Genomic DNA, 27,785 nt, shown 5'->3' with positions numbered 1-27,785 from the left:
TCTCTCTCTCTCTCTCTCTCTCTCTCTCTCTCACACACACACACACACACACGCACCCATGCACACACACACACACACACACACACACACACACACACACACACACACACACACACACACACACACACACAGTCACACACAGTCACACACACATGCAGACAAACAATCGCATAATGTATACACATGAAGAACAGTACACACCTACTGTAACACACCAGACATTATACGTACCGTTGGCATCTAAATTTATATATGATATTTAAAGGTAGGATCAAATGCCCACAGGACTGAACAAAGGCACCTTACATTGTGCATTCGTTGTATTGTGTTTTAGCTGTATATTTATTATGTATTAGTATTAGTATTTTATTGCTATCTTATGCATTGTGTTTGGTCCGTGGTGCAGTGTCAACCCTGCAAGAACAATGAAAGCATAACTGCTGACAAAGTACAAGGACATAAATGACTCATATACTGTATAGTGCCACAGCAGATGTTACTTGGTATACTCTCTGTGATAGCACATAATATAATGGATAAATATGTATAATATTCAGTCCCAGAATACTAGAAGTAGTTGTAGTTTATAGTAGAGTGGTGGTTCTACTGAAGACAATGTATTTCCACGGTACTCATTGACATGATGACTCTGTTATGTCCAATCATTAGGTTAATAGCTAGTAGTCAACAGCACTACGGAACAAATATAAAGCGACTAAATATAAAGTGACTTGTAAACATTATTTCCCAGTAGCAGAGCATTAAACATGGTAGATAATAACAATAAGGGAAACAGTGCTGAAAGCAATACATCATTTAACAACATATATTATAGCCTATGCAGCAGCAGTGGCAGAAGATACTACTGTACACACAGGCCAACAACACGTAAAAACTGAAAAGTGCAATTGTGCATTATAGAGCGCTAAAGTTCATCTTGTGCATTATAAAGTTGTGGTAGGAGGAGGTTTCATACTGTAGGTGAACATTGTGTGTGCGTGCGTGTGTGCGTGCGTGCCATGCATTCCTGGGTCCAGTGTGAACTACAGTAGAGGCTTTCATGTAGAATGGCTGTGGATGGGGAGGCTGTGACATTGGTTTGCTGTGTGTGTGGAAACGATACCGTGCTTAAGTGTATTCCTTCCTTGGACGATTGGCTCAGCAGGTTTTATTCCACAAGCTGGTGAACTGGCTTCACCTCCTCCTGGCTCTGGTGATGTGCAGAGGCCTTAGATCAGTCAGAGGGTAGGACAGCATGTGGTCTGACAGGAATTGACACTCAAAGGACTTTTTATGTTCTACTGCCCAAAGGTCACGTCCACTAAACCACTGGTTCTCAACCTGTGGGTCGGGACCCCCAGAGGGGTCCCCAAATTATTTTGGGGGGTCCCTAGATGATTAACTTAATGTGCAACTTTTACTTAATGTGAAACATTCACACAGTGAAGAAACCTAAAGTTTAAATGTATAGATGGTACCACTACCTGCACATGTCTAAAGTGACAATTTAAGTACTTTTTAATACCTCTGAAATGACAAATTAAATATTGGCCAAATAGTCAAATATTAGAGGCAGAAATTGCGAAAATAGCTGATCTACATGCTCATAACGCCTCGCAAGGCATGTAGATCGGCTATTTTCGCAATAGAACTGTGTTATACAAAATGTAATGCCTCAACTCTTAGTGCTCTTCAGGGTGGGGGGGGTCCCCAGTTAAAATATGATTATTTTGGGGGTCATGGCCTGAAAAGGTTGGGAACCACTGCACTAAACCATCCATTATAAAATGATAGGTAAAATTTGAATTACCATTCATTTTAACACGTTATTGCTTTCTACTAACTAGCATCAAAGGCATCCCACATGTCCACATTAAAATGAAGCACTCGTAGAACATTAATTCCAATCGATAACTGCTGAGTGGCGACAGTCACTTAAAAAAACTGATAATTGTAAAAAGGTAGCATTGTTCTTCATGAATAGCCACTAACATTTCCCTATGCAAACGCACTTGCCTGTCGGGCAACCTGAAAGCAAACTCCACTTGTCTGAACGTTTTATTTACTATTGCCACGGGGAGTTGGGAAACCGTTAGTTTAGTGTCAAGCCTGGGTCTTATCAGTAGAGCACAGTGATGGAAGTCACTGCGAGGATGCTCAATGACACAGAATATACAAATAGTGTCAAACTGTATGGTCCAGAGGGGTGGTGGTGAGGTGTTGACTTTGAGACAGTGAAACTGCAGGTGTCTAGAGGAGTCATCGGGTGTTGACTTTCCTGCAGTGCGAAAGCAGTCTCTGGCTCTACTAGAACTTATTGGGGATTGTGGTTATTGTTTTGGTAACCCAAATTGATGTATAAATAATGCATTATCAAAGCATAAGATTAACATTTCATTAAGTAACTCATTAGTTACATGATTAAAAAAAGCATCAGATTAAAATTTCATTAAAGGGATATTTCACTTTCAAAAAAACTTTTGGTCATTCTATCGTCTAATCAGGCTTTTTGGAACACCCTGGACAGATTTTAATTTGCTCATTAATTATTTAGATATTTGATGTAAATGTTATCAGGCCCTCCAGGTCCAGGGCTCACACATATTGTAACTTCAAACTTCATTTTAACCATGATAGATTCATTAAAAACACCCATTATTCTTTTTCTAGTGACTCATAATATCCTTCTAATACGTGAGCTGGCCGTGTTTTTTTCTATAACCTTTTTCAACTTTTTTTTAATTTTTCCAAAAGAATTATTAAAAGAATGAAAAGGGTTATAGAAAAAAAGGGTGAAAAAAGAAAAGAAAAAAAAACACAGCCAGCTCACATATTAGGAGTATATTATGAGTCACTAGAAAAAATAATGGTTGTTTTAAAATGGAGTTTGAAGTTACAATGGGTGTGTATAGGGAGGGACCCTGAGCCTGGAGGGCCTGATAACATTTACATCAACTATCTAATGAATCAAGCAAATTAAAATCTGTCCAGGGTGTTCCAAAAAGCCTGATTAGACAATACAATGACCAAAAGATGTTTTGAAAGTGAAATAGCCCATTAAGTAACTCATTAGTTACATGATTTTATCAAAACTATGATAAATGTATCATTTGTTCAGTGGTTTTCAAACTTTTTTGACTCAGGTCACCCCCGTAAATAACTTTTTCATCCACACCACCCCTGAATTACACTGTTCATTTTTAGAATCTTATATCATATTGGAGAAAATCCATTTCCATTAGAACTGACTAATAACTTTATACTTGACCACTTGAACCCCAGCATCCCTAGTCTGGGGGGAAGGTTCGCCAAAAATAGCCGATCTACATCTGCTATTTTTTGTGAAGAGAGTTGGCCATACAGTAGATGGAAAAATAACTCCTCAAGTACAGTGCAAATCAGATCTGTTTTACAAAGCATAGTGATGTAGTGATATTGATGAATTCCAAATGATTATTCTGCGGCACCCCTGGACTGGCATCACGGCACCCACTTTGGGAAACCCTGCCCTAGTTGATACGTTAACATGACTCATTCACTGTAGTTGATGTGACTTCAGATCAGAGGTTAACTGTACTAATTATTTTGCCACTTTTTAATTACACACCAAAATCTGATCTTTATAAAACAGCAGTGGTTGAGTACCTTTGTACTATGTGACATCAACAGAATGCATAACACATCCTCTCCAGCTTTCTCTCCTTATTGTATTAATCTTACCCTTAACCTGTTTCATTTTAATCCTTTCCTTGTTTGTAGTATTTTGTAATACCTGTATTGAATCAGTTCTTTCATGCACAACCAGCAAGCTCATTCTGTGAGCACAGAAAAGTAGTTTTTCTTGTTAAACTAAATATTACATTTTCTAAGGATTTGCTCAATAGCTCCACAAAAAAATGGGCTCATGGTGTAAACATTTATTTTGAAGAATACGATGCGGTGCATGATGGCATCAGTGCACAGGTACATTGTTTAAAAAAAAATGCAGCTATTTGAAATGGGCCTGCAGTAACTACCAATGAACATCGATAAATGTAGTGAACCATACTACGAGTTTACCTTCACAATTTGCTGAGCAGCATTTGGAGCAATACTCTGTTTCTTGATAAAAAATGGATGTCGACATATTACAGTACAGTGTCATCAGCGTGCCCTTTCAATTTGATGAGCTGGTCTTTGTAGCTGCCAAACGGCATGCTGTGCCTGCCATTGCAGCGAGTGGACTCTGATGATATATTCATAAATGAACCATGAACGGCGGAGGATTGTGTGTGTGTGTGTGTACATGTCGCTTTGCACGGCATTGAGTGTGACAGGGGCGGAGATGGGTCGGGGTGGTTTAAAGCAAGCTAGCCTAATTTAACCTTTGTCGCAAAGGAAGGCTTTTCTTTTATGACTAACCAAGACCAAGAGAAGAGTTGTAAATCAATGCCCTAAAACACTGTGTGTGTGTGTGTGTGTGTGTGTGTGTGTGTGTGTGTGTGTGTGTGTGTGTGTGTGTGTGTGTGTGTGTGTGTGTGTGTGTGTGTGTGTGTGTGTGTGTGCGTGCGTGTGTGTGTGCGTGCGTGCGAGAGAGAGAGAGAGGGGGGGGGCTGTCACAGAATTAGATGAACACGAAGTTGTTAGAGGAATGGAAGAAATGTATCTTTTCACTAAAGTTTGGTGTTTCACTTGTCTGTACTTTAAGAACAATCTCCTCATCAAGCTACTGAATCAAGTAGACGTTTCTCTCCCTGCAACCTCTCCCCATGGTCTCTCGTTTATTGTATCCTCCTCCTCCTCCCCATTCTCCTCCTGGTCCTACCCCCCCACTCCCCTAGTTTCCACCCTAATGTTGAGCCAACGCCCAGATGGTGCAGTACTGCATAGTCTCCCTTTTCCAAAAAATGCCTCTCTATATGTGCCCCTCCCTCTCCTTGTTTCACTAGGTCTCTCTCTCTCTCTCTCTCTCTCTCTCTCTCTCTCTCTCTCTCTCTCTCTCTCTCTCTCTCTCTGCAATGAGGCAATGAATATGTTGTATACTGTTTGCATGCGCTCTCGCGTGCGCGCGCGTGTGTCACTCGCTCAACAAACATGCATGGAACAGAATACATATCATATAAAGATACCATAATGTTCGACAAAGAAGTTTGTTTTGAATGTTATACTGTCAAACACCATTTGACTTGTTCAACAAGGAACTCACTTTCTTGAGTGCATTATATTTGACATTTTTGTTAATTTGCATGTAAAAATATCAAAACATAAGAAAACATGCATTCCATCATAAACAAAAGAAAGGGAAAAAAAAACTATATAAAAAGTTGTTATTATTGTTGTTGTTGCTGTTTGGTGTCTGTCTGGAGTGTCATTGTGTGATATATATTAGTATAAGTAAAACTATCCATTTGGTTCATAATGGAAACTGGATGGAAAAAAGACTTGGATTGCATCATCAGGGAGAAGGATGGCAGCATCAAAGTGGGCACAGACCAGAGTGCTAACATTAAGCCTGATTTATACTTCCACGCCCGACGGTGGATAAATTGAACAATTCTTGGGATGAAAGATTGAAAAGAACCCCGCCAACACTTCGGAACACGGACAGGAAAGGCTGAGAGCTTTTATTTTGTTTCCCCCCCACGGTGTTGATATCCCAGGATGCATTTTCCTTTCTGATTAATGACAAACAGAGGAGCAGAGATCATGGCGCATGAGGGAAATATCAATAGTAATGGTGGAGGGTTGCAGTGGTATTAAGTGCAGCATTCTTCCGTTGCAATGCAATGCTATGTTCTGGGATTGCAGTCTTTTGTAGGTCAGTGGGTTCAGCATGGACATATACCTCTGACAGGGTCATGGGGTCGTAATTGTCTGTGTCACTCCATTCCCTGTGGTTGTCAATGGGGAACACATAGAACTCAGACTGGATATTGTTAGGGTTACCCACTTTCAGCCTGATGTCCCTATTAGGCATTACCGGCATGGGGTTTAACCATTTAAACCTTACCGTGTTGACCGGAGTCCCCGGGGCGGGCCGTGTTGTGAGCTTGTAGATCTGCTATTCTCACCAAATGCTTGACCCCAGTATAGACACTAGCAATCATGTGGTTAAGTGGTTAAGGTCTTTGTTTCCCACAGAGGACAATCATTACGGTGCCTTGAATCAAATCAATATTTAAATGTATCCCATGTTGTATTATTTATGCCGTTACAGTCTGCATGTCACACAATGTCATGTTATGCCATGTACTATTCATATATTGTGTTGTGTTGTGTAATGTGATGCATTGCATGTTGTGTCATCATGTCACCACACCATGCCACTGAGCGGCCGTAGCTTAGTGGTAGAGAGCTAGGCCGTCTGGCATTCAGATGGTCACTGGTTTAGTAATACAGTAATGCAAAGAGTCCCTGAGCAAGACAACATAACTCCTGAATAATATTTATGATAACTATTTATATAGCACATTTCTAAATAGAAGTACAGAAAAGCAAGAAAAACAAATCAAAATTCAAAAGGATCCTAATAGAAAATTAACAACTACGGATTCAACAGGTCTGAACAGAAAAGGGTTTATAGGCCTAACACAGACGGGTGATTTACAAAAAGCATTTTCTCAAGATGCTGTATACATTTTCAGAAGTGATTTAAAGGATATGATAGTATCAGCTTGTCAAATAGACTCGGGTATAGGGCTTCCCAGAGTTTAGGAATGAACGCCCATCATGATACCGTCTGAGCAACCATCAGGTGGATGAAGCTGAAACAGAATGTCCCCTGGGTGCAGGATTAATATGGCCTACAAATCAAAATCACACCACTGCACTCCACCAGGCTGTGTTATTTTGGGCAACGGCGGCCCAAAGTGAGGTTCCATCCAACACTGTCATCGTCATTTTCTGCATTGTCATGCCGTGGGTATTAGTGGCAGCCAGGTTGAAGGGGATCAGACGACCGAGCCGCACCGTGCGCCTCCCTTAATCTAAAGAACAATGTATTTGCAGTCGCTCTTAGCCCAACCACTGCAAAGCAAACACATTTACTGTAATGTAACTCTTGTAAAAGAGGGGCTCAGTCGATCGTGCATTGATCGCGCCAGTGCAAGCCGTGTCCTCAAGTGCTCCGGAGCTGCTGCTCCGTCAGAGGCTGCTGAGTAATCTAAGACTCAGAGGTCAGCAGATTTCCTGGCAGGATGGGGATGAGGCGAGGCTCTAGGCTGCAGCTCCAAAATAAAAAATAAAATAAAAAAAGTGACAGAGTGGAATTGGTCTGGGTTTAGAGAGAGAGCAAGGGATTTCTAATCAACACCTCTCAAAGCAGCTCATAATTCTACCCTGCAAATTGCCTTCACAGAAACTTGGTGGGGTGTGTATACTGGTGGGGAGAACTCCTGGAAACGTCTGGGCGAAATAAACGTGAACCTATCGCCATCAGCCGTTCTTTTAAAAGGGCTTTGACGATGAAAAAGGAGACCGTATTACAAATGATGCAGAATTTCCAAAAACTCGCTAGTCCCCTCATCAGCATTTCAGACGGAATGAGAGAAAGTTTGCATTATTCTTCTCCTTGACAGGAAGCTGGTCTGCAGTATTGTGGTGTCTTGGCTCTCACAGCGGTGACTCTGAGAGAATTTCTGAGCTCCTGCCAAGTGCTTTTTGCCCCCCGGCACTTTGATTTTCACAGAGTGGCTGTAGCATGCCTGCCTCTAATGATCAATAGCTCCTAATGGACAAGTGGTCAAGTGTGCCACAGCAGACAAGAAAAGAACACAGAGATTCTTTTTTTCCCTTTGACCCGAAGCCATTTGCTTTATGATAAGCATAAATTCATTAGACTAATTTAATTTCCACTTGCTTTTTAAATGTGCAGAGGTCATTCCAAGAGTACGCTGTGTGGATATTTGTCTCATCTAATTCAATTTCATATTTCAGTTCAGCCCGGAAAATAAAACAAATATATATAGAAAACCTTTTCTCAGCAAATAAAAAACAACAACCTGCCAGTGGATGAAATTATTTTATTGTAACGGAATGTTTCAATGAAATCATTCGAATGACTGACAGGTTTGTAAGCATTATGCAGACCTCTCCATCTATCATTCAAGATAATGTCAACTTATTTCAAAGTTTATTTTTGAGGCATTTTTACTAATGTATAAAAAATAATAATGTGAAGAAATGCAGGAAAGGCAGGACTGAGAGATGATAGGGCAGGTCAGATAAGGTGTTTTAGTTTTTTGTGTTTTCTCTTCTTTTCTCACTTGCACTGCAAACTTGTCTTTCACTTGGGACAAGGATAATTCATCTTGGAGACTTTGATGACACAATTTGATGTTGAAATAAACAAATCATATTCTTAGTTATTTTTTTTACATTAATCAATATGTGTTTTTAACAAGAAATAGCTTAGGCTAGAGTATAAAAGGTTCCAATTGGTACATGATATGACACAAATTTCATAAATGTTTGCTTACAAATTGGGTTTACCTCAGAAACTGTGTTTGATATTTGATAAGTAATTTGAGTCATTTGTCTTGATATGCTGAGTAGGCCTACAATTAACTACAATATTGACCACAAGCCTTTTAAAAAATCCTCTTGCCTCCAGTAGCCTAGACATAATAACCTATGTGATTTCATGTGACATCTGAGTGACTTCAAAGTCGACCAGATCACGTTTAACTTGATAATGGGAATTCCTTGTTGCCTACTGCATTGGTGTCTTGTGTCTTCTCATTTAATATTGAGTGTTACAATATTGTTTGTAGGTTGCTGACCTATCTGAGTAAAGTGCTCAGACATGCTGCTCTCACCTTTAAATTCATACTGTGTCATGTAAATAACATGAACTTAATTCCTAAAACACATATAGAATTCTTCTAAATTATGCCCACATAAGAACAATATACTGTCTCTCTTTCTTTTTTTCTTTCTTTCTCTCCCCCCTCTCTCTCTCCCTCTCTCTCTCTCTCTCTCTCTCTCTCACTCACACACACACACACACACACACGCACACGCACACGCACACGCACACGCGCACACGCGCGCACACACACACACACACACACACACACACACACACACACACACACACACACACACACACACACACACACGAGACAGACACTCTCTCTTCCTTTCACTCTATTTCTGGATAGGTGCAGTGCAGTTTGAGCTACCTTAATGACACACTGAATCGCCCCCTCAATGCAGAGAAATTCTGAGAGAGAGAGAGAGAGAGAGAGAGAGAGAGGGAGAGGGAGAGGGAGAGAATGAGAGTACCTTGCATTGTTTAGTATCTACTATAACTTTACTGCCATCTACAGTTTAAAGTGTGAAAGCACAGCTACAGTATTAGACAATTAAACCACAAAAATCATTCTATGGTTTGTCTAAATATGATCATATAAAGTTTGATTCTATTTGTAGCTGTTTGTGAAATAATTTGAACAAATGTTCACCCAGAAAAGGGACACTATAGGGATAATGTGGTTAAAACTAAACTAAACCATACTAAACAGACATATCAGCATAGTGAGGGAGCCAGAGGTTTGGAAGTAAAGTTTTGGTGTGATGAAGCAGAGGTCACAGTCCTTCACGACACAGACATCACTTCTAAGTCATAGAGAAGGACACGCCCCATAACCTGGTCGTGATGGGCTCCTTCATACACTCCATAGCTCACAGTATAAATTGGATTGCAGCACCAGTGCTGGCTGAGTCCCAAAGGCATGCTTGCACACAATGCAAGTCATGCTCAAGGGCAGGCCAGTGACGGTTTTAGAAATGAGCCAAGCTTGTATGACAAACCTTTTAGATGTTTAGATGGCAATGTTTAACAACCCCAACTAGAAAGGAGAGTGCAAATATCCACCAGGTGCCATTACCTATACTGCTCTCTGTCTTTCTGTCTGACTGTGAACATAGGCTACTGGAAAACAAACACATTTCTCAGACATGTTTAAATGTAACAATGTATAATGTATAATGTACTGTAAGAATGTTACATGTTGGAGTTTGCTATGTTAAAGTTACAGGATGTCAAGATACTGTATAGTGAGGAGTTGAAGTTGTATCACATTGAGAACATGCAGAGAAAGGATGAGTGCAAGATGTACTGTATTTATAACTTCATGCATGAATTATGTGTGTGTGGATGTTTCATCTGTCTTTAAATACAAAGTCAGTCAACTTGAAGTCCAAAGTGTATGTTACTATAGGTGTCCTGAACAGAAACCTGCATTTCTCTCTGACTCTGGGTGATCAATACAATACTTAAGTGGTGTAGGTTAGGTTTTTATGGTGGGCTTTAAAGGTCGTCTTGGTGTGTTTTTTAGCATGCCAGTGCCACCAATCTGTATGGTATAAAGCCCACCATAAACACCTAACCTACACCACTTAAGTATTGTATTGATCACCCAGAGAGAAATTCAGGTTTCTGTTCAGAATGAGCCTGTGATGACATGGCCTATAAAGACCATGTTTGTTCTGCATCTGCTATCTTGTTCAGTCACTACTATGCATTAGCCAAACCATTATAAAGGCTTTTTAACTTTCCCTCAAGAGCCTTGGTTTAATTTTTTCATTTTCCCCCTATTCTTTTTTTTCCAGCAGCAGCAGCAGCAGCAGCAGCAGCAATGCTTATATTATTTAGACTGTCTCTGTCCAGTTTTACCTTTGGTTTGCTGAAGGAAGCCTGTGCTGCAGCATCCTTGTTGGCACCTTTCCAGGCACAAAAGCATGCAGCAGGCAAAGAAGGCAGTACGTTTCCAGGGGCGATTGCTTGATTGCCTGGTTCATTTCATTTGCCATGGAGTAGTGTCTGGCCTCCAGACAATACAGAAATCAGCTCGCTTTTTTTAATATCTTACTTGTGCCAGCAGAGTGCGCAAGTACTGCGTTCTGTGTTTCTGTCGCGTATCTGTCTGTGTTTACGTCCGTAGCCAATTATGGACAAGCATTCTTCTTGGTGATGTCACCATCAACAAGTGCGACCTGATATAAATAACACTGGGCAAACAGATAGTGCTCTGCTGGCGCACACCTCGACAGAGTGCAGTCTGGACAAAAATGTATTGGGTATCTTATAGTATGTTATTATCACTTGCGCCAGCAGAGCGCCCAAGTACTGCGTTTGGCTGTGTATGTAGGTAGGTAGGTAACTGTGTGTGTTTAAGCCAATCAGGGACCAGCATTTCTGCCAATGTCATCATTAACAGCCAATGAGGGACCAACATTCCTGGTGATGCCAGTGGTGAGCTCACCTCATGGTGATGGGGCGCGCTGCTGGCGCACAAGTAGGTCATACATGGCCTACTTGTGCACAAGGCGCAAGTTGGCACCTCAACAGAGTGCAGTTCTAGTTTCTGTTTTCTTTTCCTTTCTTGCTTTTTCAGTACATAAGCTGTTTTTATCCTGTTCTTATTTCAATATTATGATTCTGTGGTGTTTTTGTCATTGGAAATGAAATGAGGGTCCTGCCCTTAATGTATTTCCGAGAAAATAAATAACGTTGAAAGACAGGATGGAGATGCCTGGAAGATTAGTTTTACATAGTTCTTTGTTGAGCACAGGTTCCCCTTTAGGGCTGTCAGTATTCCTCTATAATCTCATACAGATTTTAATACTTTATCATTTTTTAAATTCGAATATATTTGATTTGTTATACCTAATACATGTGGTTGTTGTGTACCTTTGGTCCACTAGAGGGAATTCCAACCACCACAATGTTTTGTTTTGTTGTTGTAGACTAACATTAGAAAGTATTTACAGAATTACATGGAATATGGCTAATCATTGTGTCTATAGGGTAGGGTAGGCTAATCTACATAGAACTCAACAAGAAAACGTATGCCTTCCTGTCTCACAGTATTCTGCATTGTGAGAAATGATTTTAACACTCATCTTTTCTTTTCTTTAATTACATAAGTGCATCCATTACATATTAGAACAGACTGGTGAAGAGTAGAAACTGTGAGATTTCCTAAATATTCATAAGGATGTTGGACTGATAATAAATTATGAATTGATAGGCCATTATAATTTGTGCTGGCTTCCCTGTCCACAACCACAGACACAATACCAACCTTGGTGTTCATTATTTATTTGTAACTCATGGTGTAGCCTACAAATTACTGCACCCATTTCGTTACATTTTCTTTTTATATATATATAAATATATATCAACCTGCTGCCACCTGGTGGTGGTAAAACACCACCTGTAACGTATGCGTTTGTATTTGGGGAGGTGAGATGTGTATGCACCAACTGTAGTCCCATGACCTTGGTGTTTTATAGTCCTGTTTGTCATTGTAGGAGCCGATCTACAGTAGCCTACCATAGGCCTTCATAGGCCTTCTTGTGTACCATGTCTAATGCCTCTTTGTCACCCTCAGCCTCTGCAGACATGCAGGAGAGGAGAGCATACGAACCTGGCCTAGAGACGGCCAGGTGTAGTTGATTGGAGGTTCACAGCTTTTTACATCTGTTTTTTGTTGCTGCTGCCTCATTCTAATCTAAGTTACTTCTAAGTTTACTTTATGTTTGAAGCCAGGAACAACTTTATGGAATAAACCCTTTTTTGATTTAAACTTTAAACCTCTCGTTTGGACATTCATCATTTCCCTTTTTTATTGGTTTTCTGCACAAAGCCAGTCAGTGCAAAAAACTCCCGGGTCAATCACCACAAGGAAGTCCTTACAGTCATCAAGGAAATCCTCAATCTGAACAGGATACATTGCTTCTATCTATGATACTGTAAATTATCTATCACGCTACTGACAATATGGGGAAAATATTGCAAGTGAACAGACCCTGATAATCACACACACACACACACACACACACACACACACACACACACACACACACACACACACACACACACACACACACACACACACACACCACACCACACCACACCACACCACACCACACCACACACACAGTTGTGTCACTATCAGTTGTGGAATCTGTAAAGTGAACAGTCATCTATCTAGTTTAGAGGTTACGTGAGAACAAAGCATTCTGTGAAGCACATGCAGGTGAAAATACAAGTACACAGACCCCATTATTTATAGAGATAGGAATAGGATTGTAAAGAAAGAAGCATTTATTTACGGCTCTCTAAAAAAACACAATGGAAACCGAAAGTGTCCGTGTTCCAGGTACTGAGAGAAATTACTGTAATAAAGCAGAAAGCCTGCACAACACTCCAGATTAAATATAAGTCTTTAAGGTGCACCGTGCATGGCTCAATAGCCTAATGACATGAAAATGAGGAAATAGCCAGTAGGCCTACAAATGAATGTCCTTTTCACATGGTTTATGAGAGGTAAATAAAGCATGTGAAAGGGACATTCATTGTGTGCTATTTCCTCATTTTCGTGTCCAGGGCAGGTAGGCCTATACTGCATACAGTATGAATAGGGACAATTTCATAAATCATAAGCCAATAGCTTTACCATACGATACATAATAATAACTAGAAAGATGCAATTGGAAATTGCAAGTGTGGTTGCCGTGACATGAGTTTCGCAAATCAATTTATTCTTACCATTTTTTGTATTTTCAAGATTCAAGTCAATGGAGAAAATTAATTCGCTAATAAATTAATGGCCATATGGAGATAGATCTGTGTCAGTCCTTGTCCCTTTTATGCCCATATATGGATATGATGATCCCTGATGTCATCAATATTAAGCCCATATATTGGAAAGCCCATATATGGACATACTGTGTCTGTCTCATGTGGTCTATGATGTCAGACATCTATGATATCCATATTTGGGGAAAAGTTAAAATTTTAATTAAAGTTCATTCACGAATAAATGTATATAAATTAAACTATATAATGTATCTCTTAGCAAAATAGAAAGCATGTGTGCCCCGATGAAGCCGGTCGATTTGACATATGGCCCAAAACTGTGGGAGAAGTTGCGTGGCAAAAAAACGTTGCTTAGGAGACGATGGAAGACTGATTTATCCTCACCTAACTAACATACTGCAATATTGTCTGGGGCAGTACATATGACTCATATCTTCATAGTACCGGTATTTATCTACTTCAGAAAATATTTGTCAGAACCGCTACTCATTCAAAACGACTTCACCACTCTAATCCACTTTTTAAAAAGCTAAAACTTTTCACTATTTTCCAGATTAACACATATCAAATATGCACTTTTATTTATAAGATCAAATATATCCCCAACTCCATTCCAATACTTTTTAGTAATTACTTTCAAACAAATTCTCAAATACACAACTATAATACCAGACAGGCTACAGACCTTCACCCCCCTTTTTACCACACTACTCAAGGTCAATTTTCCCTAAAATTCAGAGGTACTACCCTCTGGGATAAGTACTCTATGGGTATTCAACTCTCATCTTTGAATGTTTACAAGAAAAGGCTGGGGGATGTTCTGGTTAAGTAGTCTTATGGATTTTTCTTTTCTATCAGGTTTTAATTATTTTTTGGACTGCAAAGGAAAAAGAAATACATTTGGTTTTATTGCGACCGTCAGGGAGCAGTTTACTATGAAAACCTCCACCGGCCGTCCGTCCGTCCGTCCGTCCGTCCGTCCGTCCGTCCGTCCGTCACGTCACACGTCACACCTTTGTTTGTGTACGGTGTGATGTCATATATCTTCAGTATGACATCACACCACATGTGTAAACAAACCTTTGTGTACGTTGCTGTGGCAACAGTCTGTTGTTGCTGGTCTGTTAGTGTACGTTAGCAACCACCTTAGCAACCATGGTTTTACCCTAGCAACCAACTGTTTACCCTAGCAACCAACTGTTTACCATAGCAACCATGTTTTTTTACCCTAGCAACCAACTGGGCATAAAAGGGATTCTGTTAGGGATCTCCATATATGGGCATAAAAGGGATTCTGTTAGGGATCTCCATATATGGGCATAAAAGGGATTCTGTTAGGGATCTCCATATATGGGCATAAAAGGGATTCTGTTAGGGATCTCCATATATGGGCATAAAAGGGATTCTGTTAGCTGTTAGTGATCTCCATATGGGCATAAAAGGGATGCTGTTAGGGATCTCCATATATGGGCATAAAAGGGATTCTGTTAGGGATCTCCATATATGGGCATGAAAGGGATTCTGTTAGTGATCTCCATATATGGGCATAAAAGGGATTGTATCCCAGATGATGCCCTGTTAGGAGATCCACACTAACAGAATCCATATATGGTCCTACCGACAGCTGCTATAAGCCAACCCTGGCGATAAGGTCTGAGTCGAAGAAATGCTTCTTTCCTGGCAAGAATTGCCCCTTTATACTGTAGGGCTCGTTTGTGTATTGTATGACGTCACATCACGCCACATCATCGGCTGAGGACTGTGTGATGTCATCATATCTCCATATATGGAGACATAAGTTGCTCATGCCCAAATATGGGCTGGTGAGGTCAGACTTAGTGTGATGCGTAGGTTATCTCCATATATGTAGATTCAACTTCAATGAGTAACCATGGCAAACTGTCAACTGCCCGTATGTCTTGATAATTGGTAAAACAAACTTTTGGCCTATTTGTGGAGATAAGCGACCAACGGTCGCTTATCTCCCGATTAGGGAGTCTTACTGGTATATATACCGTATGTGTGTATACGTGTACAGACAGTATGTATGTATGTATGTATGTATGTATGTATGTATGTATGTATGTATGTATATGTATACGTGTGTGGGTAATATATGTATATATATATATATATATATATATATATATATATATATATATATATATATATATATATATATATGTATCCTTATATAGATGTATGTATATGTATGTTATTTCATTTGTTTCTCGTACATAGGTAGAGGCCTCGTATAAGCCCTTTGGGCTTCTTGCCTCTTCCTGGCACTTTAATTGTTTTTTTATTTTGGTGTATTTTATTGTATTCTTTTTAAAGAAATGTGCTGAATAAAATAAAATCAAATCAAGATGGAATAAAGTCAGACAAGTACTATGGGACCTGGAGAACATCATTTTCAATGCAAGACGTATACTGTGGTTGCTGTACTTCTTGTACTCAGCCTGAAGCCCGGGGGTCATTAGTGTCAGGGTGGATCCCGGGTGTCAGACCAGGGAGAGAGAGGCTTGCATGTTGATAAGGGCCTGGCTGGCATTGAATGGTATTCACTCAGGACAGCTGGGGTTGGACAGTTATGCACCAAACGTCCCGTCCCCATACTGTATGCAGGATAGTAGCCAGACTGGGTATGTCTGCCATTTCATGAATGTAATTTTTCTCTTGAGGCAACTTTAATGTCTTGCATTTTAGTGCAATATGACTATGTAGCCTATACTTGTATGAATGCAGTATGTAAATTTGTTGTGTACTGAACAATTATAGCCTAAAAGCACAAAAGCATTGTTGACAGTTAGTACAATACAGTATGTTTGTCCTATTTTTGGCTCAGAAACATCAGCTAAATGTCTGACATGCAAATCTAAAAATAAAGGCTTGCGAGAAGTTTGAGGCTGTGGACTTCCACATCTAATCTAGTGCACTGACTTAGGGCTTGTGATAACGTATTAGAAGAGAATAATAGTTCAGTGAGTCCTTGTTCTTTTTTACATGCCTCTACAACCTCTGACTTCTCTGTATCAGTTGCACACCATACAACCAAGCGATGTCTACAAACTGTCTTCTAATCATTTGTAAGTGTTTTTATTTCCATTCGTCATTTTATTATTATTAGTGGTATTATTGGTGTTGTATTGCATACATATTCACCTATTTTTGAACACTCATGTGTAACTATTAAGATTAATCATTGCCACCTTTTTGTTACAGTTTTCTTTAGTGTTGCTACTAGAGGAAGTTATGAAGGTATGTTTGACAAAATGCGAAAAATGTTACCATCAAACATTCTGAACTATTTGCAAGTTTGCTTCCTTACTGATGGTGATTGATGTAACTGGTTTAGTTCAGAAACACACTTGTATGAGACATTAAACTTAACTCAAACTTTATGAATTCATTCTTTCTAGATGCTTTCCCAGCTCCAAAGATCTTGATAGTTCCTAATTACATCAACACGGCTACTGACATCATAATGCGTTGTGAGTCAACTAATTTCATTGGATGTAGATTCTATAAGGACAACAACGCTGAACCAATAAAAAACTTGACAAATAGAAATGTTTGCCAAATTAAATTGGAGTGGAAAGAGTTCAGCAGTTGGAACCATAACCAGGTAGATCTAAGTTGTGCCACGATGCATAAGATTAATGGAAATACTATCACATCAAAGAGAAGTGAAGCTAAGCAACTTTCTGTCGGTGGTAAGTGATCATTTCATTCTTAAACGTATTTATTCTTTGATTGTTTGTCCAAATAAATAACACTTTGTTTCATTAAATTGTCACACAGAACCCATTGGAAAACCTAAATGTTATGTGGATACAGCCGGAAGTTTCTTCACTCTGCGATGTGAGGCCAAAGACGGCACCACATGTTACTTTTACATGAACAATCAATCACATCACTTTAAAAGTCATGAATTCAGAAATGGTGGCTGTGTGACGAGGGCTTCCCACGAAGAAATGAAGAGACAGATCAGTAACTCCATCACGGCTTCCATTTCCTGTGAAGTGGAACTACTTGTTGAAGGGGTGGGCAGTGAGAAATCAGTCAGAAAAAGTGATTCCATCCATATCTTAATGAATGGTGAGGACTTGATATGCTTTAGTTTGACTTAAAGCGGCACTTGTAACTTTCTTTTCTAATGAATACATTTTATGTGTGGTAATACAATTTATACAACTGGGTTGCTATTTTGTCTCTCTGATGAGAGACATGAGCCATTTATTGTGTCAAAGGTCATGTTTCACCTAGACACAGTATCTGACACGAGTTTTGACCTGATGGTCACGATTCAATTTATCACCTGAGCAAGCAGGCAGGCTCTATTGGCTAAATGGTAAAAATGTTAGCACTTGTGCAGGAAACCAGGTTCATAAGAGGAAAGTTACATACTGTACTGCAGCTTTAAAGGAGTACTTCACTCATTTTCAACCTACAGTATTTCATTTTCATATAATTGTTCCTCTGAACTGTTTAGAAATGGAGGAAATTGTGGCATCTTATAAGCATCTGTAATGACCAATTACAAAGAAAATGGCCAAAGTGCTCCTTTAATTAAATGATAAAATGTGATGTTTATATATTAATTTATTTCTCTTTTTCCATTGAGATAGATGCAAATTCAACCTCTACAGGTAAGTGAAATATATTATATAAATATACAGTATACCATACCAGTCTCTTGCTGTTAATCAACTATTCATTGAATGTTCTGAAAGTGAAAAGTGAAAGAAGAAGAATTATAATTTTAACTGTAGACCAAAAGTGCAGCGGAAATCATGATTTTTTATATCTTTTTCCAGATGTGAATACAATTAAGAATTCCAGTGTAGGAAGTATACTGGATAATATAGATTCTAGCCCTACAAGCAAGGAAACAAGAATTATACTGGATAATGCAAATTCTAGCTGGACAGGCAACACAACATATGCCTTACATCTCACATGCTGTGAGTAATTAACAAGATATTATATTAAATTATATATATATATATATATATATATATATATATATATATATATATATATATATATATATATATATATATATATTTATTTATTTATTTATTATTTTTTTATCTGCCTCTTCTTATATAGTCCTTTGGCTATTTCTGAAAATTACATTAATGTGCAAATAATAAGAAAAAGTAATTCTCAGTAAAGGCGAAAGGTTTAAGTTATATATATATATATATATATATATATATATATATATATATATATATGTGTGTATATATATGTATATATTTTTTTTTACACATTTTTAGATTTGTTAACATTTAGAAGCCTCAGGTCTATATGGGTTATAGAATGGTTTGAAATTGTTGACTTGCAGCAACAACAAAAAAAAATGTTACTGTTTCCCACATCCACACCTTTGACATCTTATGTTATTGTATTGTCTTTGTAATCTAATATATATTATTCTGTCTAGAAAAATATGTTTTTTTTTTTCTACCAAGGACATAAATTTAATACGAAACTGAACATACCACCAGTTTTTTCCTTATTATTCTTTAAATCTTCCCTCAGCTTCCATTCCACTGTCCCATCTCTACCTCAGTGTCTCTCTTGGCTCCATCTTCCTTCTCCTGCTGGTGGCGCTGTTTGCCTTGTACTGTCATTCCAGGAAGCATGGTGTGTGTGCGTGCCTCTTGTAATCTGAAAAAAGAAAAAGAATGTGACTGAAGTCTAAGTTTTTTATATGGGTACGGTCACACCAAACTACCTATGAGAGTGGATTCCCGATTCCGCCAATGTACTGTATTTCAATGGGGATGGAGCGGTTTCCTGCCAGTAGAGGATTTCTGCAAAAAACACTCCATTCTCATTGAAATGCATTGGCGGAATCGGGAATCCACTCTCAGTTTGGTGACAGTGACACTACCCATAACGCAATATGTGTTGTGTAGTGGCAGGGGCCTGACAATGCACGTGGGTCTGTGTTTCTTTAAAATGTGTTTACATTGACCAAAGTGTGAGATGGTGATACTCAACCTGACACTACTCAGTGCTTAAAATAACATGGGATTTTATAATCAATTTAGAACACTTATTGTTAAATGACAATAGCTTATATTAAAAAAGTAATTTGAATTCATTTAATTGTTCCATTTGTGTCCTTCATCTCAACTCAGCTCAAACTGTATAGAATAGAGCACATGTAACATGACCAATGACCATGCACGTTCCTACTTGTAGCTTATTTGATGTTGTTCTATTGTTTTAATGTGTATCCCTTAAAGGTACTAAGGAACGCAGTTCAGCCAGAACTGGGTAAGATTCATTCACTATATAATCTGATTCTGATCCATAAATATTATGCAAAGTGACTGACAGCAAAATGATTTGTTTATTTCCTTCAGAATCCCATCTGAGGAACACAACCCGTCCCAACCTACCTGTGAGTTAAAAAGTCACATAGTGACTGCTTTATAGCAGGTCTACAATCTTAATGTGACATTACAGAAAAAGAACTGTATGGCTGAAACACAGCATGTATTTGTAAGCTGTGTAAGATGTATAAGCTGAGTGTGTTGCTTTATACAGACTCAGCCAGCTGATTATAAGGGCACGGTCACACCAAAGTTTAATTCTACCTATGAGGGTGACTTCTGCCATTGATTTTCAATGGGAACAGAGCGTATTTTTACAGAAATCCTGACTAGAAACCACTCCATTCCCTTTGAAAAGCACTGCATCTGCCCTCATGCTGTAGGTAGAATTAAACTTCCGTGTGACCTGGGGTCCTGGGATCCAGAGTCAGACTGATTGCTACATTCTGCGTTTTTTGTTTTTGTGTCACTTCGTGGGACTTAATTGCTTTGGCAATGTAAATGTATGTTTTCTCATGCCAATAAAGCTCCTTTGAATTGAACTGAATTGCATTGAGAAACAGACAAATGTAGAGAATCAGTATGGATTCGAGGCTAGTTGAGGTCTTATGATAGAAATAATGAACTATACTCTTTTGACTGAACAAATGTGTTAACACTGTCATAACTACTATTCACAGATGTGAATGTGTTAACACTGTCATAACTACTATTCACAGATGTGAATAGGACATCACAGAATCATTCCAGGTGAGCTTTAAACACATAGATTAATCAGATTCCTTTTGAAATGGTTTGTTTCCATTTTCTATAATTTCTTTTTTTCCAATAATGTAAAGGAACAGGGAACAGAGGACACTGGAGTTGAATCCAATATGTGAGTCTACAGTTTGAAGAAGGTCTACCAATTTCTACCATTCCATAATTTTCAATATTGAACTCATAAAATATATTTTTTCTTCCGCGTCCTACTGTGTCTCATCATCATTAGATGCAAATAGGCCACTGTGAACAGCTGTTCTGTTGCTGGTAAGTTATACTATGGTCACTGGATAATAGTCATACAGTAGCCTATACGTTTGCGATTTCTCTTCAAAGTAACTTAATGTGATCTCTCTTGCAGAACATCTGAACCTGGATTTGTTTAGAACCGCCGCCATTGTACAATATTTTAGGAAACAATTTTCTTGAATTAAACATCTTATGATTAAGAGGTCCTCCTGCATGACTAACAGACCAATTATCCAAAAGTGGACAAAGGTTACGACTTTACTCACCTCAAAGAATATTTACCCGGTGTCCAGGGCTTGGATGTTTCTTAGGCTACTTAATGAACGCTTGCTTGAGCAAATGCTGCATGTAATATTAAGGCCTTTAGCAGGTTATGTACTGTACAAAATGGCATTATGGTACACTGCACAAATTACATTGCTTTGCACCACTGTGGAGTGGTGTGTATTACTTTTTAATGCAGGTAGTTTTTCAACTTGCTTTCTAGCATTTTTGTGCATAAATTAAACAACCATAAAGTTGTCAAAGTAGCTATAACAGCCAAATCATGCTAATTTGATGATTGTTTTCCCTAATTTAAAAGTGTTTTATTTCTTGTTATGTCTATGTTTATTGTCAGCATTTTATGCCTGTATGTAAACAATACTTCCAATTAAAGATGGTAAAGCTTTGAACTTTGAATCATTGAGAATGTTTGATGTGTTTGTTCCATTTCCTTACAGTAGGATTAGGTTTATTTTGTGCAGTAGATTTCTCTAACATATTGCATATTGTACTATTACACATCACACCTATTAATGGAGCATATTCTTGGTATTCAGGTGATTCAACTAAAAGAATACAATTTTCACATACAGGGCCATTCACTCTGAGCAAATTACCACTTAAACTCCATTTATCTAAAATAGTGGACTACATTCAGCCAAGCAACACATTCAGAACTCCGCTATTTTTGCTATTTGTTTGGAGGTGAAAAGAGACAATGTCTGAAGTCATAACCAAAAATGAAATGTTGCACCAGACTCCAGCCCCAGACATTTCACTCAGGAGTGGTGGATTCTTGAGCCGCAATGGTACTGCAGGCTCCACCTAGGCAACGGTGGTGCTGCAGGCTCCGCTTGCGGCTTGAATGGCCCTCCTTAAGGCCTAACCGTGGGTTTGTTGGGCTTTTTCCTCACGGAAGACACAGGCTGCAGGCGCTATCCCAACCTGCTCCCGGATGCCGTCTACATTCCGGCCTGTCACCCGTCTCTCCGGGACCGTACCTACCGGTATGTTCCCCATGTTCTATGTTCCCCACTTTCTTACCAACTAAACCTACCCCTACCCCTAACCCTAACCCTAACCCTAACCCTAACCTCACTAAAACTAATGCTGTGAGGTGGGGAACATAGAGAGGGGAACATAGAACCTGGGGAACATAGGGTGGAACCCGTCTCTCCGGTGGTCAACAGACTATTCTGTGGTTGTCACGTAGTCTATTCCTATGAGTCACTATGAATATAATAACTATAATGAAAAACATTGCATGGATGCACCTGGGACGTATTCTCAGTGAGGTCATTGGGGTTTCGGGTCTCGCAACATCATACCCTTCACTTGGGTGACCCAGCCGGGGTTGATCAAGTCACGACTTACGTCCCAGTAGCTACCCACGATCAGTCCCATTAGAGCATACATGGGCAACTGGCGGCCCGGGGGCCGCATCTTAATGCGGCCCTCAGGTTAATACCGGAATACTGATATATTATTGATTTCAGCTGTTACAATTACAAACAAGACCTGCGTCTATATTAGTAGCTTAATGACTGGTATAGTAGTAACAAAATGTATTTTGTTTATGTCCAATCTATTTGTATTTAGGTTCATAAAGTTAACATGAGTATATAACTAAATGAGTTTGACATTAAATCAAAATGTTAGATTTCAGGATTCCAATAAAATAAATAAAAAATAATAATTCAGGATTCCAATTCAAAAGAAGAAAAAATTGCCGATCTACAAGCTCAAATTTGAGCTTGTAGATCTGCTATTTTTGCTTCTTTTGTATGAGATACTAGAATGACAAAGTAGGACGTAGCAATATGCAATGTGGCCCTCTGGAGTGAAGGTGGAAATATAGTGGCCCTCGCCATCATCAAAGTTGCCCACCCCTGCATTAGAGAACAGATCCATTCACTCCGCCGCTCCGGAACTACTCTGCCGAGACTGGGAGAGGAAATCTGGCGCATGGAAGGACTAGGCACTGTCGATTGACTCCTGTCCGGGCCCCTCCTACTGTACGTCTCACCAGATTAATCTGCAAAAAAAAAGTTTTCCCACGGTCAGGATTTCCTTGTTCTTGTTTACATCTGCTCTACAACCCCTGACGTCTCCGTATCAGTTGCACACCATACAGCCAAGAGATGTCTAGAAACGGTCTTCTAATCATTTGTAAGTGTTTTTCTTCTTCTTCATTACAGTATATTGTTGTTTTTGTCGTTGTTGTTGTCGTATTGCATTCATTATTTTGGGAATGCTGCTGTACAATTATATGACAAATCATTTCCGCCTTTTGTTTCAGTCTTCTTTAGTATCTCTACAAAAACAACTAACGAAGGTATGTTTCACAAAATGAAAGACATGCTACCGTCAAACACTCTGAATACAATCATTAAATTTGTAGGTTTAGTTCTTGATTGAGGGTGATAGATTTAACTGGTTTAGTTTGATTTTCATTCCGTTTCCTTAAGTAACACATTTTCATGAGGCACATTTTCAAACTTCATAAATGTATTATTTCTAGATGCTGTCCCAGTTCCAAAAATCATGATTGATCCGACTTACATCAACATAGCTACACCCATCACAATGCGTTGTGAGTCAAATAATTTCATTGGATGTGAATTCTATAAGAACAACAATGCTGAACCAATAAGAACAGTGAATCATAGACATGCTTGCCAACTTGAGTTGGAGTGGAAAGAGTTCAGCAGTTGGAACCAGAACACGGTAAATCTGAGCTGTACCACAATGCATGACATCAATGGAGAAACTATCACATCAAAGAGAAGTGAAGCTAAGCATCTTACTGTTGGTGGTAAGTGATCATTTAACTGTACATTTTTGATAGATTTAATTTGGATAAACAAGTGTAAATTTGTATCATTAAATTGTCACACAGATCCCATTGGAAAACCTAAATGTTATGTGGAGACAACAGGGAGTTTCTTCACTCTGCGATGTGAGGCCAAACATGGCACCACATGTTACTTTTACATGAACAATCAGTCACATCACTTTAAAAGTCATGAATTCAGAAATGGCGGCTGTGTGACGAAGACTTCCCAAGAAGAAATGAAGAGACAGATCAGTAACTCCATCATGGCTTCTGTTACCTGTGAAGTGGAACTACTTGTTGAAGGGTTTGGCATCGTGAAATCAGTCACAAAAAGTGATTCCGTCTATATTTCCATGGATGGTGAGGGAATGTTTAGTTTTTCTTAAGAAATGTATAAATATAGATCTTCATATATTAACATTATTATTTCTCTTTTCAGATGAGGAAGATGCAAAGTCCTCCCCTACAAGTAAGGCAAAGGTTGACTATTTTGATATCAAAATGAACAAAAGAAAATAGCTTTCTGTTATGATTAGTTCATTTATTCTTGAAAGAATACAATTATATAAAGACCCAAGATCCCAACAATGAATTTTGTATGAATTTATTTCCCTTACAGCTTTTACTTATGTTAATACCAAATCTGGGAATTTGAATAACAATTCTACGGGTAAGGAAAGAAAAACATAAATAAATTTGAATATGTGACAAGACTGACCTCTCACATGCAATGCAATTAGCATGTGAGATGTTAGACAGTGTCACTATATTGAAGTGAAAATACAGTTTCATCATTATATTTTGACTGGTCAACAGGGCATTCATGTGAAGATTGGTGCTTGGCTAAATGTATCTTTGCCCACATGGTTGAAGTACACTGAAATAAGGTCATTGCAATAATTTAAAACAATACGAATACACAATTGATTTATTGTATTGCATTAATTGTTAATAATTCAAGATAATAGTAGATAGATAGATGGATAATTTCTCACCCAGTCCAGAAGATGCCATAAATCTCTATCCATGTGGTCAGGTAAACTTCTGTACTCTTTAGCCTACAGCAGTAATACCATTTTTTAAATTCATTTCGTTGCTCTATGGCAGAAACCATGTACCTCCATATTTTCTTCTTAAATGAATGCCCTGGCCTATTTCATCATACAAGAGTATCACACAAAAGTACGGAAAAAAGGCGATGTAACAACGTGTCGCGATGCAACCCGATGTGAGCTTGTAGATCGTTTATTTTCACTATTTTAAAATATTCTTATAATACAGTAATTATTAAAAAGGAACAGCTTACATGGTTTCCACCGACAGCGGCAATATTCTGTTTTGTTCCTTTGTTTGTTGTCTTAGGTTCACAAGCATGGGTTATCACTGTGACTCGATATGTTGGCTGCTGTTTGTCGCTGGGATGTATGATTTTGTTTCTCTGCTACCTGCAAGGTGTGTATTTTCATTTGTCACAATCCAAATAGTAGTGCAAGTTGAAAATATATATTTTTATTTTATTTTATATTTTAGTCTGTATCCTTTTTGTCTCTTTTTGTCTTTGTCTCTGTTGCCTCATGCAGTAAGGTAATTATCTTCAATTCCAACATTTTAGTTTTATTATTGACCTCTTCCACACTAATAACATACAGTAATTCTTCACGCTTCATGATTGGAGAATTCCTGTACATTTTCTTTACAGAATCCAACAGATACATCAACAAGAAATCCCATCATGTGAGTAGGATTTTTATTATATAAAATAAGCAACCTTTTTCATTAACTTTTATGTGTATCTTGGAAAAGGCTGCCCAATTATCTCATTGGATATTTATACCAGTAAGACTACCTAATCGGGAGATAAGCGACCGTAGGTGGCTTATGTCCACAAATAGGGCAAAAATGTGTTTTTCCAAAATCTGATCCATGTTGATGACATGAGTGTAGACATGCTGTGTAGTGATATTCGTGATTTTAGGGCAAAAACTGTAGGAGCAGTGTCCAAAAATGTGTTTTAAAAATGGGCCTGAAGGTGGCGCTAGAATAGGGCCATGTGAGAAATGAGGGGTGGGGTCTCCGCGTTGCCTTGGCGGACGAATAGGTACCGGCCCCGGCTCTCCCGGACGCTCCTAGCCCGAGTTACGGCATTTTATGTGCGCTGCAGTGGCAGGGGGTCCTCCACTGGGGGCGCCACCACTTTTGCATCCGTTCTGGAGCACCAGGAGTCGGTGGTCCCCGGGAATTCCCCGTGAGCAGCCCCGTTGGGGTGGTAATTTGGTCATTTTTGCACATTTGGTCATTTTTTACATCTGGGGGTCCCCCAGGGACCTGGGGTCCCTGGGGCTCCGGGGGTCCTTGGAGGTTGTAGTTTGGCAGGCAAGGAGTGTGTGTGTGTGTGTGTGTGTGTAAAATCTGGCATGGATCGGGTCAACGGGTGCGGAGATATGAGCAGGGCAAAAGTGTGACGGACTCACTGACTCACAGATTCACTGACTCACAGACAGCCCGTGGAGGTTTTGGTAGTAAATGCGACCTACGGTCGCAATTAGTCTGTCATCACAACACAAATAGTATGAACCAGTAAGACTCCCTAATCGGGAGATAAGCGACCGTAGGTGGCTTTGCAAGAATCGGCCTGATGGTGGCGCTAGAAGAGGGCCATGTGAGAAATGAGGGGTGGGGTCTGCGCGGCGCCGAGGCGGACGAATAGGTACCGGCCCCGGCTCTCCCGGTCGCTCCTAGCCGGAGTTACGGCATTTTATGTGAGCTGCAGTGTAGGGGGTCCTCCACTGGGGGCACCACCACTTTTGCATCCGTTCTGGAGCACCAGGAGTCGGTGGTCCCCGGGAATTCCCCGTGAGCAGCCCCGTTGGGGTGGTCATTTGGTCATTTTTGCACATTTGTTTTTTTTTTTACATCTGGGGGTCCCCCAGGGAGCTGGGGGTCCCTGTAGCTCCGGGGGTCCTTGGAGGTTGTAGTTTGGCAGGTAAGGAGTGTGTGTGCAAAATGTGGCATGGATGGGGGCAACGGTTGTGGAGATATGAGCAGGGGAAAAGTGTGACGTGTGATGTGTCACTCACGGAGGGACATTTTTTTACACCTGGGGGTCCCCCAGGGACCTGGGGGTTCCTGGAGCTCCGGGGGTCCTTGGAGGTTGTAGTTTGGCAGGTAAGGAGTGTGTGTGCAAAATGTGGCATGGATGGGGGCAACGGTTGTGGAGATATGAGCAGGGCAAAAGTGTGACTCACTGACAGACAGCCTGTGGAGGTTTTGGTAGTAAATGCGACCTACGGTCGCTCAGAGACTGATCTGCCAGTTGTCAAGCTATCTATCTCTAGGTGATTAGTGGCAAAACGGACCCTTAAAGGAGTAGTTCACCCCCAAAATTACTTTTTTTCTATTGATTACTCACGCCATGGAGAACTCAATTCAATAATATTTTTCGTTTTTCGGCGCATTCCTAAGACAAAAATGTAATATAACTATAATATATAACTATAATCACATTTTTGTCTTAGGAATGTGACAAATAAAAAAAAATATTATTGAACTCTCCATGGCGTGAGTAATCGATAGAAAAAAATGTGCTATGGATACAGAGAGAACCCTTAACCTGACAATGTCATGTAAAATGTTAATTCTCTCTTTTGAAACAGATGAAAATATACCATTGCAGGATATACCATTACAGGGACTTTCCAGGTGAGCTTTAAACACAGTCTAGCTTAATCAGAGT

At 39.4% G+C, this 27,785-nt stretch overlaps 1 protein-coding gene across 1 annotated transcript in view; it reads left to right on the top strand.

Annotated features, from left to right (window-relative positions):
* The window catches only part of LOC308299607 (ubiquitin-conjugating enzyme E2 Q2-like), a gene marked incomplete at both ends in the record, with an annotated part of 56,203 nt that overhangs the window by 7,123 nt on the left and 21,295 nt on the right, over positions 1-27,785 (top strand). Inside the window, 2 exons of the mRNA XM_080743402.1 lie at positions 12,378-12,432; positions 13,376-13,380. Of these exons, the coding sequence (XP_080599528.1) occupies positions 12,378-12,432; positions 13,376-13,380 (60 nt within the window). The remainder of the gene's footprint in view (positions 1-12,377; positions 12,433-13,375; positions 13,381-27,785) is intronic.

This window comes from Nannobrachium achirus (assembly GCF_963921795.1).
Source record: "Nannobrachium achirus genome assembly, chromosome: 15".
Lineage (NCBI taxonomy): Eukaryota > Metazoa > Chordata > Actinopteri > Myctophiformes > Myctophidae > Nannobrachium > Nannobrachium achirus.
This window is presented reverse-complemented; position numbering and strand designations above follow the sequence as displayed.